At 44.8% G+C, this 19581-nt stretch overlaps 1 protein-coding gene across 1 annotated transcript in view; it reads right to left on the bottom strand.

Moving 5' to 3' along the window:
- Window positions 1–395: 395 nt before the first annotated feature.
- SWT1 (SWT1 RNA endoribonuclease homolog) overlaps window positions 396–19581 on the bottom strand; it is a 77882-nt gene continuing 58696 nt past the window's right edge. Inside the window, exons 18-20 of the mRNA XM_089311944.1 lie at window positions 13258–13324; window positions 7017–7081; window positions 396–1234 (exon numbers count right to left, since the gene is read on the bottom strand). Coding sequence (XP_089168070.1) covers window positions 1108–1234; window positions 7017–7081; window positions 13258–13324 — 259 coding nt within the window. The 3' untranslated portion in view covers window positions 396–1107. The remainder of the gene's footprint in view (window positions 1235–7016; window positions 7082–13257; window positions 13325–19581) is intronic.

Here is a 19581-nt window from a genome sequence, read left to right as displayed (position 1 = left end):
TCAGAAAAGAAGGCAACGAAGAGTGGAGAGGGGAAAAAGGGGGCGGGGGAAGCTCTGACATTTCAAACGAAAGAACAAATTTTAAACTAATATTTATAAACCAAAGTAAGAAGATGTAAGAAAGGATGAGATAAAATAACACGTTAACGTACAACGTGAGTGGTGTGCAGCGTGCACAGGTGACAGGATGAAGGACAGTGCCGAGGTAAAAGCAAGGGATGTGAAGTGACACCGGCGGCCGAGGGGTGACAGTGTAAGCGTTCTTGTGGGGCCGAGGGCACAGGCCCCACCAGGCCATGGGCCGCACACTTTCCTGCACAGACTCCAGCAAACTCCTCAAGTTATTAGACGAGGGCCACTCGTGCTATGTTCAGAAATCCAACTGAAAGGCAAGGTGGAAAAACTACCAAAAATAATTTTTATTATTTTTGACATTATAATAGAATGTCAAGTTGTATTTAATCTGATGTATTAACAAACGCATAATACATACCAGTAAACATTAGGTTTCCAACTTAAAAAATCAGAAATAAGAGAGGAGTAAGTCCACTATACACTTGTTTCAATTAGCAGCAAACCAGGGGCAAGCTGTCAGTCCCTGCCACGTAATTCCATAAACTCATTCTTCATAGTTAAGGGAAACTCAAGGGGCTGGCCTGGCTCCTCCCCTGCAGAAATGCACTCAAAAGTAACAAGGCCAGAGAAGTAGGAGCTGAAATCAGAATTCAACTTTCATTACTTAGGAAGGGGCTGTTGACATGGGTGACATTCAATCATAAAAACCGCACAGAGCAAGACGTCGTTCGGATGTGGTGAGCGTGGGTCGGTTAGTGTCTCTGCTCACCTGCCCATCACCAGGACTGCAAGATGCTAGAGCTGTGCTTTGAGCCGTCCTCCGGTGCCACCGCCCCAGGACGAGGGCAAAGGCGGCTCTCTGAGGGCCGCAGGCTCCACAGCGCCGCAGAGGCAGGAGCGCTGGGCTCACAGCTCACCACACTGCCAGGGACAGGAAAGCTCCTTTGTGTACCTAGGAAACATTCCCCTGAGTGACCAGATGGGAGCTACTCTCCTTCATGATGAATGTGACTCCAGGTCAGCCCGAAGGCCCTAGGGCTGGGCGTGCACACCCTCACACCAGCCCCTGTGTCTGGCCTCCATGTACACAGATGCGCTGCACTGCTGCATGGTGGCCGCCATCTCGACCAGCTGGCGGCATCCGATGGTTAGCTTTTCCCTAGGAGAGAGAAATGCTGAGTCACTGCAGGGCAGCTGGCCATGTACGTTTTGCTTTGTATTTTCTTAATTAACAAGTGACAAGAATATACATTTATCAAGTACAAACTGATATTTTCAAATATTTTGAAATATTGTAGACTGGTTCAACCAAGTTAATTGGTATATGCATTACCTCACTCTGTGTGTTGAGAACACCTAAACGCTACTCTCGGGAGCTGGCACTGTAGCAGAGCAGGCTAAGCCGCCACCTGTGACTGGCACCATAGGAGCGCCAGTTCGAGTCCTGGCTGCCCAGGCCAAGCCAGCTCCCTGCTAATGCACCTGGGAAACAGCAGAAGAGGCTCAAGTGCCTGGGCTCCCGCCACCCTCACGGGGGACTGGAATAGAGCTCCAGGCTCGGGATCTGGCCTGGCCCAGCCCCAGCCATTGCAGCCATCTGGGAGTGAGCCAGTGGATGGAAAATTCTCTCTCTCTCTCTCTCTCCCTCCTTTTCATTCTTTCAAATACATAAATAAATCTTTTAAAGAGTTACCCAGAGATTTTCAAAATTCAGAGCTGTGTTACTAACTGAAGTCACCAAGCGTACAACAGACATGTTGAACTTACTCCTCCTGTATGAAACTGTGTGTCCTTTCAACAATATCTCCCCAATTCCTATCCCCACAGCCCCTGGTTATTTTCAATTTACTGTCTCTATGAGACCAACTTCTTTTAGACTCCACATACAATGAGATCACACAGTATCTGTCCTTCCTTCTGTGTCAGGCTTATTTCATTTAATGTCTTCCAGCTTCATCCATGTCGCAATAGACAAGATTCCTTTTTTTTTTTTTTTTTTTAATGAATGAACAGTATTCTAACATTCAGAAATACCACATTTCCCTTACTCTGATCTGCTAATGGATATTTAAGCTGATACCTGATCTTGGTGATTCTGAGTAGTGCTGCAATGAACACTGAAGTGTAGGCATCTCTTTCATATACAGATGCCATCTCCTTTGGATGTAGTAACAACTCTTAATGGGGCAATACTGAGATACGAAATACACCCAGATTTTGGGACAAAATGCCGACAATTATGGTCTCTTAGGACAGATAAAACAACGTGGATAATCACAACTTCACATACTTGTAGACAGCCAACACGGGCAGACCTTGGCAAAATTCCTAGGACTCAGGACTAAGGGCTCCCGCGGCAGGCCTGCTGCCGACAAGGCAAGCTGGAGTGTGAAGAGTGCAGTGGGCTGGGCTGCACAACCTCGTTCTACTCGACTCTGAATTCCTCTCCTAGCAGGAGATGGGCTCACCTTAAAATGTTCTAATCCAAGGGGTAGGCAACACTGGAACTGAGAGCTTCACACTGCCTTACTTGGCTTCAGAATTACAGAACAGCCGGGTTGCAGGAGAGAGAGGATGCACCCCCCAAAGGCAGCAGGTACTTGAGAGGATAACAAGTTGACAGAGCTTCCACAGTTAAGGAGGGTTTCTAAATTACCTGGCGGTTAACACGGGAGTATTGGCTACTAACCCCGAACCAAGGGGTGGGGGTGCAGGATGTAATACCTAACATCTTCCGTGCCGCCACTGGCATTTTACCTGAGGCACAGCCAGCCAGGCAGGCGCGCAGAAGCTGACCTGGAGCTCCAGTCTGTGGTTTCCCTAGCCGCCCAGCCCACAGTTGTGCTGCAGTCTGGATTTCAAATCTCACGGATGCCTATGTAAGTTCACGGAACAGCCTGCATCTACACAAGTTCGTGGAGAACACACGTCAGGTGTTCAGGAAACGACAACCGCTGTTGTTACTGAGTCCAACAGTTATGACTTCCTTGGCCTCTTGGGTGGCCCAAGTCTGCACAGCAGGGGAAAGAACCACCACTCACCTCTCCCACGGGCCCTCCCACCAGCGGATCCTCGATATACAGACAAGGGAAACAAAGGCTGTCAAAACCCAGGGGACAGGACAAGAGGGAGTCGCGACAATGAAATGTAAATACACCATATTCTGAACAACCTCACTTCCTGAGGATGTGTGGCTTCCCTTGAGACTGGTTAGAACTTGACTTGTGGCTTTGTTACCCTAGTCCTGTTTCCTACGCTTAAAGCTTAACATGTTACCACCACTCTGTACCACTATTCAGAAAGTGATTTCAGAACACCCTTAAGATGTTCAAAAGAGCAGAGATATAAATGTTCTCTTATAGACATAAAACAAGTCAAACAGGCAGGTCCCTATCCTTGTCTTCGCTTGTTTACTTCATATGTGGGGGAAAATCCCTCCCCAACCAGACCCGCTGGAGCCTGGCTGTGACTTTCCCCTTCTCGCTCCCATTCAGAGGCGCACCACTGCCATACATTTGCAGTGTGTATCTCAAGTGAAAGAGAAATTGCAAGCTGAAGCTACTATAAAAGCAGCATACGCAGCTAGTACCATGCTCAGTGGCAGAAGACTGACAGACGGCTGCAAGAACAGAAAAGGCTGCTTTTATTCAACAACTTACTGCAAAGTCTAGCCAGAGAAATTAGGCACAGAAGAGAAACTGGAAACAAAGTTATCTCAAATTGTACATTCTAAAGAACTCACAAAATAATTGTTAGAATGAACTGATTTAGCACTAATGATGAACAGACCAAAAAGGAAATAAAGATAACAATTCCATGTATAACAGCATCAATTGTACACTAAAAACAAATACTATTGCTGAAAGAAATTAAAGACCTAAGTAAGTGAAAAGGCCATGTTAAGGATGTAAGAGCAGGCAAGGATTTTTCTTACGGCTCAGACCCCAAAAGCAGATAAACAAAGCAAAAAGAGATAAAGTAGGACTGTATTAAACTAAATAGCTTTTGCAGAGCAAAAGAAACATTCAACACTGTGAAGAGACAACCTACAGAAAGAAAATATTCGAAAGTTATACATCTGACAATGGGTTAATAACGAAAATATATAAGGGAGCTAAACCAATCAACAGCAAGAATCTCACAAATAAGCCAACTGTATAATGGGCATTTTTCAAAAGAAGTCATATAAGTGGGAAAATGTACAGGAAAAAAATGCTCAGCATCACTGATCATTAGGGCAACAGAAACCAAAACCAGGCCGGCACCGCGGCTCACTAGGCTAATCCTCCGCCTTGCAGCGCCGGCACCCCGGGTTCTAGTCCCGGTCGGGGCGCCGGATTCTGTCCCGGTTGCCCTTCTTCCAGGCCAGCTCTCTGCTGTGGCCAGGGAGTGCAGTGGAGGATGGCCCAAGTGCTTGGGCCCTGCACCCCATGGGAGACCAGGAGAAGCACCTGGCTCCTGGCTTTGGTTCGGTGCAGCGCGCCGGCCACGGCAGCCATTGGAGGGTGAACCAACAGCAAAGGAAGACCTTTCTCTCTGTCTCTCTCTCTCTCACTGTCCACTCTGCCTGTCAAAAAAAAGAAAAAAAAAAAAAAGAAAAAAACAAGTACTGATGAGGGTGACAAGAATTTTTTTAAAAAGCAAAACGAGACATTCAAGAGCACAGGCCATGCCAGCATCTTGAGCTCCGTAAGGTGTTCTGCTTGCTGACTTCTGGAGGGCCAAAGCACAGTAGCGTCTGCTTACTGAGAGGCTGCTGTGAGGGGCCAGCCACAGCTTCAGCAGAAACGCGTGCAGGGAAGGTCCCCAGAGTCCAGCACCAGGACAGCACTCGGGCCATTCACTCCGGCTCAAGGACCATTTCCCAAGTTCTGATGGGAAGTCACTGGACATCCACCTCACAGTCCTGATGTGCCCCCTTCTGACTTCTGTTTCTTTATCTTAAAATAATCTGCAAAGGCACCCATTTTTATTCAGTTAGTAATGTAAATGACGGCACAGACATGGTTGAGTTCCCAGAATCCTCAATTCTTTAAGTAAGGACTAAATGGTTGGTATTGTAACTTACAATGTGTCTTGATGGAACTTAGGTTGAGAAAGTTCACATTTTTCATTTCTATCTTTTAATTCCATTTCTCCACATTTTGAAGTCCCTTTCAAAATGGTCAACTGATTTTCAACAAGGAGACCATGACCCTTCAGTGGGGGCAGGAACGGTCTTTCCAACAAGGGGTGCTATTATAACTTTGCCTTGTGTTGCTAACTAGCATGTTTGGAAGGTCAGGTGTATTAAATGCATTTTCAACTTAGGACTTATCTTCAACATACGATAGGCTTATTATAATCTACCCTACCTTACCTTGAGTGGCATCAAGATTATATAACTCTTTTTGAATTAATACAGAAACATCAAAGGCCTAAATTTGGCTTTTAGATTATTTTTCTTAAAAAAATTTTTTTTTGAAGACCAGGTTATTAACTTAATGCAGTGGATCTCAAACTTGACTCTACCCTAGAGGAACTGTTCATAGACACTGGGCTCTCTTCCCACTTCCTGATTCTGTACATCTGGGGCAGGTCTTAGAATCTGTACTTCTGACAAGTTTCTGGGTCCAGGACACACTTGGCGAGAGCCAGATCCAACATAACCCTGAGGATTCTGCCATGGAGCTCATCCCTGTAGTCAGAGTGTGGAAATTCCTGGGGCCAGCGAAGCAGCACAGCGGGCTAAGCCGCCACCTGAGACCCTGGCATCCCTACGTGGGCACCGATTCAAGTTCTGGATGCTCTACTTCCAAGTTCCCTGCTAATGGCCTGGGAAAGCAGCAGAAGACAGCCCAAGTACCTGGGCTCTGCCACCCACACGGGACACCTGGATGGAGTTCCAGGCTCCTGGCCTGGGCCGTGTCTGCTACTTACAAGTTGCCTCGTTTTCGGTATTTTGCTTCAGCAGCCTGACTGGATCCAGACAGCTCTCAAGTCGAGGGTCTCGGCAGACAAGTTCATGAGGCTCTCCAGCACCTCCACCCCATATTCTATTTTAGGTCAAAACTAAGGCTCATCCGTGTTCTGATTCATGGTTTACAATCAGTTGACTGCAACATACACAGGCATTCTGGAACATCACTATTGCTAATACCATGCGGTAAAAACCACAGGCTTCCTGCGGGAAATATGGTTGGGACACATTGCGACAACAAGACAGGATGGATGGGGCCAGCATGGCACAGCAGGCTAAGTCACAGCCTGTAACAGTGGCATTCTTTACAACCACCAGTCCTGACGTCTGATCCAGCTCCCTGCTAATGGGCCTGGGAAAGTGGTGGGAGATGGCCTGAGTGCTTGGGCCCGGCCAGCCTCCATGTGGGACCTGGATGAAGGCAGAGGCTCTTAGCTTTGGCGCAGCGCAGCTCCAAGAATTGTGGCCATTTAGAGAATGAAGCAGTGGATGGAGGATATCTCACTCTCCGTCTCCCCGTAACTCTACCTTTCAAATAAGTAGATTAAAAAAAAGATTTATTTATTTGAAAGAGTTAGAGAGATAAAAGCAGAGGCAGAGAGAGAGAGAGAGAGAGGCCTTCCATCTGCTGGTTCACTCTCTAATTGGCCGCAATGGCTGGAGCTGTGCCAATCCGAAGCCAGGAGCCAGGAGCTTCTTCCAGGTCTCCCACGTGGATGCAGGGACCCAAGGGCTTGGACCATCTTCTTCTGCTTTCCCAGGCCATAGCAGAGAACTGGATCGGAAGTGGAGCAGCCAGGACTAGAACCGGCGCCCATATGGGATGCTGGTACTGCAGGCAGAGGCTTAACTGCTATGCCCAGGACTGGCCCCATTTTTTTATTTTTTAATCACAGTGTAGTGGAATGGATTAAAAACAACCAGAACTTTTCACCATCACACCAAGCAGCGAGTATGGGAAGAGCATGGACACAGGCCTTACCGGTACTCAGTCTGAGAGACACAGTCATGCAGCTCCTGAGCAGTAAATCTGACATTTTTATTTACCTGAAAAGAATCAAAATACGGTCATTAAGAACACTTGGTAAAGAGTGATGAGAGTACCATCACATCGGAGAGCAGAATCGCTGAATCAGGAAGTCCAGTGACCACAATGCTAATTATCTCGGCGGTGGGCAAGAACGCTGGCGCTTGTCTTACAAGTCAACAGCTGAAGTGAGGTGGACTTAGAAGTCATGGGAATCTCAACAAAGCAGGCGATCACTTTGGAGATCAAATGGACGGAAAACCATGATAAGGTTATAAATGGAGGAGAGATCCATCTGATTTGGGCAAAAGCTTCACACACGGACATTTCCTCAGTTTGAGGGTCTACATATTTAATTAAGTTACTAAGAATGATAATTCAGAGACAGCATTCACAACCCTGAGTATAAAATTTCTTCATCACACACACACATGGAGGCCCTGCGGAAGGAGCTTGCTCCCCGCACCTTGCCGCTGACAGGCTATGCGCATTTACATGCAAGGACGAACCTGGAAACGTGCAGAGGACACCTTTCTTACCAGAATGCAAGTCAGGGGACACACCTTCACAAAGCTGGAATTAGTGGCAGGAATCTCAGTAAGACTGTCTTCTACTCAGTGTACTTTGAGAACATCCTTACCCTCATTTAATGTTATTATTTTTTAAGATTTATTTTTACTTGAAAGGCACAGTGGGAGAGGGAGAGGGAGAGGGAAATGGGGAAGGGGAAAAGGGAGAGAAGGGGCCAGGCTGGGGCTGGGCCAGACCACAGCCAGGAGCCAGGAGCTTCGTTCAGGTGCCCGCCCGGTGCAGGGGCCCAACACTTGCAACACCTGCTGCTCTCTCAGGTGCATTAGCAGGGAGCGGAATCGGAAGTGGAGCAGCTGGGACTCACATGGGATGCCAGACTGCAGGAGAAGACTTAACCTGCTGTGCCACGTGCTGGCCCTTAAAGCTACTTTAAACATTCATATCATAAAAGTCTTCTAAAGCATTAGGGTATTTCTCATTTGTAAAAATTCCATGACCTTCTTCAATGTTTTCATAAAAAGTTCAACATATATGTGTGGAAAGTGCTTCTTACATTAAAAGTAAATATATAATCATTTTCAAATATAAATGTTAAGATGCATTTGAAAGGCAAAGTCACACAAAGAGAGGACAGAGCGAGTAAGATCGTCCGATGGTTCACTCCCCAAATGGTCTGGGCCAGGCTGAAGCCCGGAGCTGGGAACTGCATCCTGGTCTCCCATCGTGGGCGGCAAGGGCCCAAGCACTCACGCCTGTGCACCAGCAGAGACCCGGTTGGGAGGCAGAGCAATGGCGACTGGAACCGGCACCGTGAGATGGGATGCCAGTGTCCCAGGTGGCAGCTTAACCAGCTGTACCACAACACCGTCCCTCAAATGCAAATCTCAAACACTTCTATTTCTATTATTTTGCTTAAAAATTGGAATATATAATTTATCATACCTTTTTCTTAGTTTACATATTTTTGAAAATTTGTTTATTTGAAAGGCAGGAGACAGAAAAACAGAGTGACAGAGGCACCCATCCACTGGTTATAATTTTTACTTTAAAATTTTTCTGAAAATATTCTGAAGCAAATATGTGGAGTTAAGCCATCAACATCATATATTCTGTCCCCATCGCCCAGGACCTCTGATACTTCCACCACAGCCCTAGGTACAATGTCTCCTAACTTGGTCCATCTGTCAAGACACTGCAGGTGTCTGGTCACAGGATAAACACAATCCATTCTTCAACTGCTGAGATCAATCAGTTGAGGAACTGATTTTGAACGTGATATGATGTGAATTAAAAAGTTAGGCTTTTCACAGAGGTTTTTAAAAAGTATAATATCTTTAGTTTTGAAAGCAACAAGCCACGTATATTTAGACATTTACTCTGGAAAACAGCTGCAGGAGAATGATGTGGCTCCAGCTTAGAGCAGATAGTTACAAATGAAAACCGGAAGAACAAATGCATGACACTTCTAACATGCAACAACTCGGTTCACCATACTCATTACATTTGATAACCAAGACTTTAAAATAAAGTTTTATTTGAAAGAGAGAGAGAGAGGTATCTTCTATCTGCTGGTTCACTTCCCAAATGGCCACAATGACTGGGGTTGGGCCAGGCCAAAGCCAAAAGCCTGGAACCACATCTGGGTCCCCCACGTGGGTGGCAGAAGCCCAAGTACTTGCGCCACCCTCCACTGCTCTCCCAGGCACAACTGCAGGGAACTGGATCAGAAGAGGAGCAGCTAGGACCCAAAAAATGGGATGTCAGCATTGCAGGTGGTGCTTAATCCACTTTGCCACAATGCTGGCCCCAACCAAGACATTTCTACTTAGCCACAGTGGTTTATGTTAAGTATCATGGCTGTGCTTAAATACATAATTTCAATTTCTGGGGATCAAACAGCTAAAAGAAGCTTTTGTTAACAGAGTTGGCACTATAAAGTAGATTGTGTAAGAGTGTTGTATGTTTTAGTTGTATTACTTATAATAAAAACCAAATATTAAAAATGGGACAATTATTTTTCATTACTAAAAATGCAAGAATAAAACACAACAGTTATGTAAAAACAGTCACAATTCTTCAGATTTGGATAGTCCTATCACTGTAATATGAGACAGAATCTCCAATGTGGCAACTGGAATGGGGATTAAATTCTGCTAAGAGAAATTATTTTAAAAATCTGAGAATCAAGCCAATATATATATATTTATGTATTTATTTATTTAAGAGTTATTTTATTTATTTGAAAGTTACAGAGAGAGGGAGACAGAGCTCTTCTATCGACAGGTTCATCCCCCAAATAGCCACAATGGGGCTATACCAGGTTTTAGCCAGAACTACATCCGGGTCTCCCACGTGGGTGCAAGGGCCTAGGCACTCTGGCCATCTTCCACTGCTTTCCCAGGCACAGTAGCAGGGAGCTGGATAGGAAATGGAACAGTCGGGACTTGAATCTGCTCTTATGCGAGGCCAGTGTTGCAGGCAGTGGTTTAACCTACTGAGTCACAATGCCAGCCTCTCAATATATATATATTAAGATTTATTTATCTGAAAGGCAAAGTTACAGAGAGGGAGAGGCAGAGGCAGAGATAGAGAGAAGTCTTCCATCTGGTGGTTCACTCCCCAAACGGCTACAACAGCCAGAGCTAAGCCACAGTGCCAGCCCCCAATATATTTTTATAAATAATTAGCTTGGTATATTTTTAACCAATATTCTTAACAATAGGAAGTATTGGCCAGCGCCGTGGCTCAATAGGCTAATCCTCCACCTTGCAGCGCCGGCACACCGGGTTCCAGTCCCGGTTGGGGCGCCGGATTCTGTCCCGGTTGCCCCTCTTCCAGGCCAGCTCTCTGCTGTGGCCTGGGAGTGTAGTGGAGGATGGCCCAAGTGCTTGGGTCCTGCACCCCATGGGAGACCAGGAGAAGCACCTGGCTCCTGGCTTCGGATCAGCGCGGTGCGCCGGCTACAGTGTGCCGGCTGCGGCGGCCATTGGAGGGTGAACCAATGGCAAAAGGAAGACTTTTCTCTGTCTCTCTCTCACTGTCCACTCTGCCTGTAAAAAAAAAAAAAAAACCATACAATAGGAAGTACTAAACCCACAAAGACTTATGCCCCAGAATTTTCTAGGATATATAATTTTAAAGATGTCCTAGTGAGCCAGCACTGTGGCACAGTGGGTAAAGCCACTGCCTTCAATGTCAGCATCCCATATGGGTGCCAGTTCAAGTCCTGGCTTCTCCACTTCTGATCCAGCTCTCTGCTACAGCCTGGGAAAGCAGTGGAAGATGGCCCAAGTCCTTGGGCCCCTGCACCCGTGTGGGAGATCTGGAAGAAGCTCCTGGCTCCTAGCTTTGGTTTGGCCCAGCTCCAGCCATCGTGGCCAGCGGATGGAAGTGAACCAGCGGATGGAAGACACCCTCTTTCTCTGCCTCTACCTCCGTAACTCCATCTTTCAAATAAATATAAATAATCTTAAAAAAAAAAAAGGTGTCCTACTGTGTCCATAAATATATTTCCATTATTAGAATTTGAATTATTATTACTGAAATTTAGAAAGTGATAAAACACAAATCATGTCAAACGGGGAAATGGTCTTAATCACACAATGAGGTTGTAAAGCATTCTGGATGCTTTTTAAAAGCATATATGAATACCAATGTGTGCTGAAATAAAAACAGTGAGCACTGACCACTTACTCGGCATGGTACTCGTCTGACATACCTCTTTCTCTGCATGGTACTCATGTGACATACCACTTATCCTGCGTGGTACTCACGTGAAATACCACTTACTCGGCATGGTACTCGACTGACATACCACTTACCCTGCATGGTACTCATCTGACTACCACTTACCCTGCATGGTACTCGTCTGACATACTGTTTTATTGTTCTGTATCTACTGCTGTGACTCCCATTTAACAGATGAAGGAACTGAGACACAGAGAGTTACACAATTGTTCCTAGCCATACAGTTAACAAGCGGAGGACACAACAGTTGAACACAAGCAGTCTGACCTCAGAGTCTGTGTTCTTTTCCTAAAGATTTATTTTTTATTTGAAAGTCAGAGTTACGGCGGGGAGGGATATTGATCTTCCATCTACTGGTTCACTCTCCAAATGGCCACAACAGCCAGGAACCAGGAGCTTCTTCCAGATCTCCCACATGGATGGCAGGGGCCCAAACACTCAGACCATCTTCTGCTGCTTTTCCCAGGCCGTAGCAGGGAGCTGGATTGGAAGTGGAGCTGCTTAGACACACATGGAGGCCAATGTGGGCTGTCAGTATTGCAGGCTGCAGCTTTCCACCACGCCATGCCACAAGGCCAGCCCCAGCGTCTGTGCTCTTGATCACTAGATTCTTAATGGAAGGCACGGCATGCAAAAAATCACATAGTGGTAGGCGTTTCACGCTTCACTCCATATCCGAGTGCCTGGTTTGACTCCGGCTCTGCCACTTCAACGCAGCTTCCTACTAAAGCACCTGGGAAGACAGCAGGTGTTGGCTCAGAAGCTACTGGGTTCCTGCATCCTAATGGGACTCCTGGTCTGAGCTCCAGGCCTCTGGCTTCTGCCAGGTACAGTCCGTCTGTTTTAGGAATCTGGGAGCAAACTAGCAGATGGAAGAGCTGTTTCTCTCTCTACCTTTAAAGTACAATGAAAACAAAATTTGAAAAGGTTTTTTTAGGAACAAATGTAAAGAAGACTATTTAAAGGAGCTTATTTCCTTAAGACATGAGACCTGAATCTATGTCACACTGCTTCATTTAGAATGTTTTAAAAATGAAACACACAAACTTGAAAATAGGAATATACAAAGAATGCGGGCAGAGTTTTGAGCAACAACTGGCAATCGGCAGAGCACCTTCCGTGGATCAGCAGTGATGAGAAAGCACGCAGGCCACCCTGCAAGATGCAGCTCTAACCCCAACCCATGCTGCTGCCCCAGAGGAAACTCAACTGTGGTTTTCCTTCGCAGCATCGGGGTTCTGCCTGCCTGGGGGTGGGGGTGGGGGTGGGTAGCATCTGTAATTGCCACAATGACTCGGCTAGCTAATTAGTATTTGAAGAGGAACCGCAAAGTCAGACAGCCAGCTGTGCCCCACACAATCCAGAAACGACCTCCAAAAGGCCAGTAGCACCCTGATGAGAAACAAGTCTGCGCTGGAGAGAAGGTACTGTTTCTATGGTTCTACTGTATGCTTACCTAGGGAGCCAAAGTAGAAACTGAGTACATGTGTCACTCTTGGGTGACTCTTGCGGGAGTCTAGGAGATGGGAAGGTGTAGGCCAAACACAGAAAACTGAGGATAAGCAGGGTGAGTGAGCCCAGGATCTGATGTGTCACACGAGGACCGTCGCTGATGACCCGGCGACATATGTGCCATCTTTGCCACACACACACAAAAGGGTGCCATATTAATTTATGTGACTATAGTAACCGTTTCACTATTGTATGACTGTGTCAAAACATCATGTTGTACATCTTAAACACATACAATTTCTAAGAGACGGTATGTCACTGGCAAATTTCTGTGGCATTCAAGAATTTAATTTAAAGCACATACTAAACAGCATTCCATTCCATTTCTGAAACTCCTACTATCATTATTTATATTACAACTTATTTGTGGTGGAAACATAATAACAGCTAAAGGTATTTCTCATACCTCATACTTGATTAGGAAGTTATAGAGGGTCTCAACATCTTGATAATTACTGTCAGGGGCTAAAATCCTGTTTTAAAAATAAAACAGAGAAGGGGGAGATAAATTAGTTAAACAAAAGATAAATCTCTAAAAAACAGCATATTCTCCCCAAAACATCCCCATACTGTGAAATGACCCTGTAATAACTTATTCAAAGGTTTATAATCTGTTTTATCTTTCATCAATTAAAAATTATAGAACCATGAGCTTAATTCAACATAGCAATTTATTAAAATATTTTTGATTATTTAAATTGACTCTCATAATATCCATTAATCAACAACTATAAGTATTCTTGCAAATGAAATTAGGGTTCATGTTTTGAGTTACAATAACGCAGACTTCTCAAAAAGGGTAGAAATATCAAGCGCAGTTACCCTCCATATCTTTTAGACTGTGGACAAGGTTTCAATATTTCCCACAGAAATGTTCAAACAGCCCAAATAGATAACTGATGAAACTCTCAGACACATAAAAGAAATCCCAAAGATCGTGACTAAATTTTTTTTAAGGTTTATTTATCTGAAGGGCAGAGTTACACACAGAGAGTGAGAGGGAGGGAGGGACTGAGAGAAAAATAAAGAGGGCTTCCACTGCGGGTTCACCCCAAAAGGCCACAGTGACCAGGGCGGGGCCGGGCTGAAGCAGGAGCTCCTTCCGGGTCTCCCTTGTGGGTGCAGGGCCCAAGGCCATCGTCCCTTGCTTTCCCAGGCACATTAACAAGGAGCTGGATCGGCAGTGGAGTAGCTGAGACGAACCAGCACTCACATGGGATGCTGGTATCACAGGTGGCAGCTTAATCCATTAACAGACACAACACCAGCCCCAATGACTACATTTTAAAAACACTGAACCATCAACCTAGCGTTTTATGAAAATCAAGTTACCATCCTAATGGTACAGTGGTTCTGTCTATCTCACTGCATCCAGCTGTGTGACCTTGGATGAATTATTAAGAATGAGGATGATTAACGGCCTATTAATTTTGAGAATTAAACTAATTACAGTAAGAAAAGGCTTTTGCAGGCGCGTATGTGGTGAAGGGATTCAGCTCCGACTTGGGACCCACATCCAGTGTCAGGATGCCTGGGTTGGAGTCCCGGCTCTGCTGTCTGTTCCAGCTTCCTGCTGATGCACACCCTGGATGGAGCAGGCAATGACTCAAGCACTTGGGGCTCTGCCACCCTGTGGGAGACAGACTTGAGTTCTATGTGGTTTTTTAATTATAACAATGTGCCTAGTCCTTACAATGCCTGACACTGCCAGATCTGAGAGTTAAACATATCTCAATAATCTTAATTACATCTTTAGACTATTTGGCCTTTACTATATTTGTGGGATAGCTTTTATAAATTATTTTTCAGGTTATAGTCAATGTTGCTATGCTCCCTTGGAGGGCACACGTACAGAATATCTTTAAAAATATGTAAGTCTGCATGATAATACCAATTTTACACCAACAAGTTTTTCTCTGAACAAGTAATTCTAAAATACAAATCATCTCCTGAGCGAGAAAAAATACACACCCACGTGAGCGCGTGCACACAAGATAACACCTGGGAAAAGAAAGGTCCATAAACTGTTTCCTTTAAGAGCATAAATGAAAACAAAGCTTTGTAACTAATCTAAAGCAACCCTTCAGGAAAATAAATAAAGCAATCCTTTAGAAAGGGGACAGACACAAAGCAGTATGTTCTGACTTTGCAGCCACTGGAAACAAACTGGCAGCAGCATGGAGTCGCTGACTCCTGTCTTCTGTGGCTTTGGAAATAAAACCCAAACTGTCCACACGAGAGGTAAGGCAAGTAGACACTAGATGCTTCCTAGTAAGAGCCTTGTAAACTCCAAGCTCGTATCACAGAAGAATGTACCTTCCCAGAGAACCAAATGAACGTTTCTCTGTCCTTAAATATTTTATAGAAAAACTAGTTTTAGGGAAATTAGCTATTTGTCTATAGCAACATATCAAATCCAAAGTAAGAAATAAAGGAAATAATCATGTTATAATTCAATTATTTCTTACAAACTCACAGATCTATACAGTGACCACCACGATCCAGATCCCTCTGTCCTCACTGCCCGTTCCCTGTCCTGACAGCTGCCCTTTCCGGACTCAACAACCTGCTCGTTTCTTTCCTCTGACCCGCACAGAGGCACAGCTGTAACTGCAAACAGCTGCACACCACATTCAAGTCCAGAGGAGGAGGCAAACTCCAGCGGACACCTGTATGACCCTCACAATGTGAGCCCTAGACAGATTAGACAAACTTTATTAAAGGTACTCAATTCAGGGTTGCGTTTAGACTTCCTTACACCTATGAGCTCAGAAGGGACTGGAATGTGGTCTACAGGAGAAACCGCAAACGTGTGCTCATACAAGTACAGCCTCAAGAAAATATATGAAACCAAAATGGAGACACATGGACAGGAACTTTCGAGCCTTAAAACATCCCCACTCACACATTCCTGGGAGGTCAGCTTCCTCTAGTTCTTTTTTTCTTACGTCAGTAGGCAGACAAAAGATTCTTAGAATTAAAGTCTTACAATTATCCTTTTCAAATGGCAACTTTCTAAAAGAGTGTTAGAAAAAAAGAACTAGCCCTTGGGGAAAGTAAGTGTTTTCAGAAAATGTCTATTCTTTATTTATATTTATATCCACATTTGTCACTTCAAGAGAAACTCATAACAACAAATAATGATTCATTAACCATGCAAGATTGAAGGGAACAGACTTCAGTTTCCTTTTCACAGCGTTGACAATACATTCACCACCACTGGGCGGGCAGCTGATGACCCAGGAGCACAGGAAGACGGGTCCCATGGAAATGCTCAAGACTGTCTTCAGGCATCCACTGAGGTAGGGGAACACATCCCACAGCAGGGAACCACAGCACATTAAAACTCACGTCCACATTCTCTCCGAGCGGAGCTGAAGCTTAAACATTACTAGGAAGCATTATTACAACGTTCGGGGTAAGAGTCTCATTTATGTGGCACTTAGCAAATGCTTCCTCCTTTAACCTCTGCGATTCAATACCCTAAGTCACAAACTGCACTTCACATACTAGGAAACAAGCACACAAAGACTCATCCGTCTGGTAAGGATGGAGGAAGGATTCACCTTAGGTCCGTCTGACCCTCAAGGCCCTGTTCCTTCTCACGTGAATGTGGCGGCACCACCAAACTGGAATCTGCCGCTGCTGAACGCTCAGTGCTATCACGGGTGTACGAGCAGCACTGCCAATAAACTGGGAGCAGGCATCCCATCAACAACGTGAACACTGAGGACCACAGTCTTCATCTGATGTGTACTTTGGATGATATATACAAATAAAATTAAAATCACATGTTTTCTGCAATTAATTTGGTGACAATTATACAAATGAAAGACATTCTTCAGCCACGGATTCTTGAAGAATGTCTATATAAAAACGGTAAGAAGAAAAAATAGTTATCACTTACACAAAATTGTTTAAAAATATTATTTATTTGAGAGGCAGAGAGACGGTGAGACAAACGGAACTGGTAAAGAGGAGGAGCTCCTATCTGTTGGTTCACTCCCCCAAATGCTCGCAACAACCAGGGCTGACCCAGGGCCAGGAGCCACATGCCAAAGAATGAAACTGAACCCCTCTCTCATCGTGTACAAAAATCAACTCAAAATGGATTAAAGACCTAAATGTGAGTCCTGCAATTTTGAAACTATTAGAAGAAAACACATCAGGACATCAGAATGGACAAAGATTTTCTCGATCAGACTCTAAAAGCACAGGAAATAAAGCAAAAATAGATAAATTGGATTTTACTAAGGAACTTTTACACATCAAAGGAAATAATCAACGGACTGAAGAGACAACCCACAAAATGGGAGAAAATATCCCCAAGATCTATATCTCAAAGGGCCAATATCTAGAACATATAAAGAACCCAAACTCAATAGCCAAAAAAAAAAAAGAATCCAATTTTCAAATGGAGAGATATTTAAACAGACATTTCTCATGGGAAGGCATACAAATGGCTAATAGGTACATGAAAAAAATCCTTCACATCATCAATCATCACGGAAATACAAATCAAAACCACAACGAGGCAAACCTCACTCCAGTAAGACTGGCCATTATCAAGAAGAAAAACTGGGGCCGGCGCCGTGGCTCATTTGGTTAATCCTCCGCCTGCGGCACCGACATCCCATATGGGCACCAGGTTCTAGTCCCAACTACTCCTCTTCGTCCAGCTCTCTGCTGTGGCCTGGGAAGTTAGTGGAGGATGGCCCAGGTGTTTGGGCCCTGCACCTGTATGGGAGACCAGGAGGAAGCATCTGGCTCCTGGCTTCGGATCAGCGTAGCACTGGCTGTAGTGGCCATTTTGGGGGCTGAACCAATGGAAGGAAGACCTTTCTCTCTGTCTCTCTCACTGTCTATCTCTCAAATAAATAAATTAAAAAAAAAGATAACAGAAAACAAGTTCAGCAAAGCTCTGAAGGGAACTCTTGCACACTGTCGGTGGGACTCGATTTAGTATAGCCGCTGTAGAAAATGGCATGGAGGTTCTTTGAACTAAACATCTAACTAGCTTATGACCCAGCAACCCCACACCTGTGTACATATGCACACAGATCTGAAATCCATCTGCTGAAGAGACATCTGCACTGTTCACTGCAGGATTCAGAACAGCCAAGCAATGGAAACAATGCCAGTGTCCACCCACTGACGAATGGATGAGAACACGTGGTATACAGACACCAAAGACTACCACCAGCACAGAAAGGAGGCAATCCTGTCATCCGCAACAACATGGGTGGAACTGGAGATCATTATCTCAAGTGAAGTAAACAGAGTACAGGAAGGCAAGTATCAGAGGTAGAGCCTAGAAAACAGGTGATCTAATGGAGAAGAGTTGGGAGAGAGATGAGGAGAGGCTGACTGTTGGGCACTGGGCTACAGCTGAATCAGAGTAAGAAGTTCTAGGGTTCACTGCACAGTAGGGTGACCACAGGTGACATTATCATGCTGTGCAATTTCTCTGCTAAAAATCCCAGAAGTCAGCATTTTGGACGCCCTCACTAGAAACAATGCCAATGAAAGAGTTTGACGATGAATAAATGTTGCAGTGTGCACCTGCAGCAACGCAGCACAGTGAGCAGCCCACAAATACGCACAATTTTTATCTTTTTTAAAATTAAAAAAAGTTGGTGATGAGAACAAGAGAGTTTTCAGGTAATTTTATGACTGTATGTGAGATTAATCATAAAAGCAACTCTACAGAAGGAAAATATTATTTTGGTAAAGGAACAGCTCATATTATATGGCTTTCATGCAGAACAGACACAAAGATACATACTGTCAGAATATACTGGTAAATGACAGTTTCTTGTTGATTTTGCAGGTGGGCCAGAACATATATCCGTATACTGTTCACCAACCCTGGCTGTTATCTGGCTCACCAGCATCTCCCACTACTGTAGGTTATTTTCTACACTGGCATTTAACCATGGCAACACCCGTGCTGATGCTCACAGGCGCTCTCTCGTCAGCCGGCCAGAGTTCAAATCACAGTAGGACCACTTTCCAGCCAGATGTTATCAAGGAAATTATTTTACCCTCTCTGTGTCTGTGTTTCTCATTTTTGAAACAGGGAAAACAATAGTGTTACCTACCCCCACAGGGCTATTAACAGGATTAAATGAGTTGATACACATAACATATTTGGAATAAGCCTTGGTTTAATAAATATGTTAGCTATTATTATATGTTACTATTATTATTCTATTTATCTTTTTTTTAAAAGATTTATTTATTTTATTTGAAAGTCAGAGTTACACAGAGAGAGGAGAGGCAGAGAGAGAGAGGTCCTCCATCCAATGGTTCACTCCCCAACTGGCTGCAACGGCCAGAGCTACACCGATCCGAAGCCAGGAGCCAGGAGCTTCTTCTGGTCTCCCACGTGGGTGCAGGGCCCTGAGGACTTGGGCCATCCTCTACTGCTTTCCCAGACCATAGCAGAGAGCTGGATTGGAAGAGCAGCAGCCAGGACTAGAACCGGCGCCCATATGGGATGCTGGTTTCCTGGACAGACTGTAGCCCTGAGCTTCCACATGTTCAAGCCGGGGACTTTTAAGACGTTTGTTACCCAGAAAGGTGGCCTGCGCCCTGGGCTTTTTGCTCTTGCACCCTATAACTGCTATTTGAACTTCTTCAGAAAGTTGTATGAAAGTTGAAAAAACAAACGAAAAAGGGTAAGTGCTCCTAAGGTAAATATTTCCTAGTTTTTGTCAGTTACATAATA

The sequence above is a fragment of the Oryctolagus cuniculus genome, chromosome 13 (genome assembly GCF_051225735.1).
Source record: "Oryctolagus cuniculus isolate XC-2025 breed Fujian yellow rabbit chromosome 13, ASM5122573v1, whole genome shotgun sequence".
Taxonomy (NCBI): domain Eukaryota; kingdom Metazoa; phylum Chordata; class Mammalia; order Lagomorpha; family Leporidae; genus Oryctolagus; species Oryctolagus cuniculus.
Note: the sequence above shows the minus strand (reverse complement) of the source record. Positions and strands in the feature narration are given on the sequence as shown.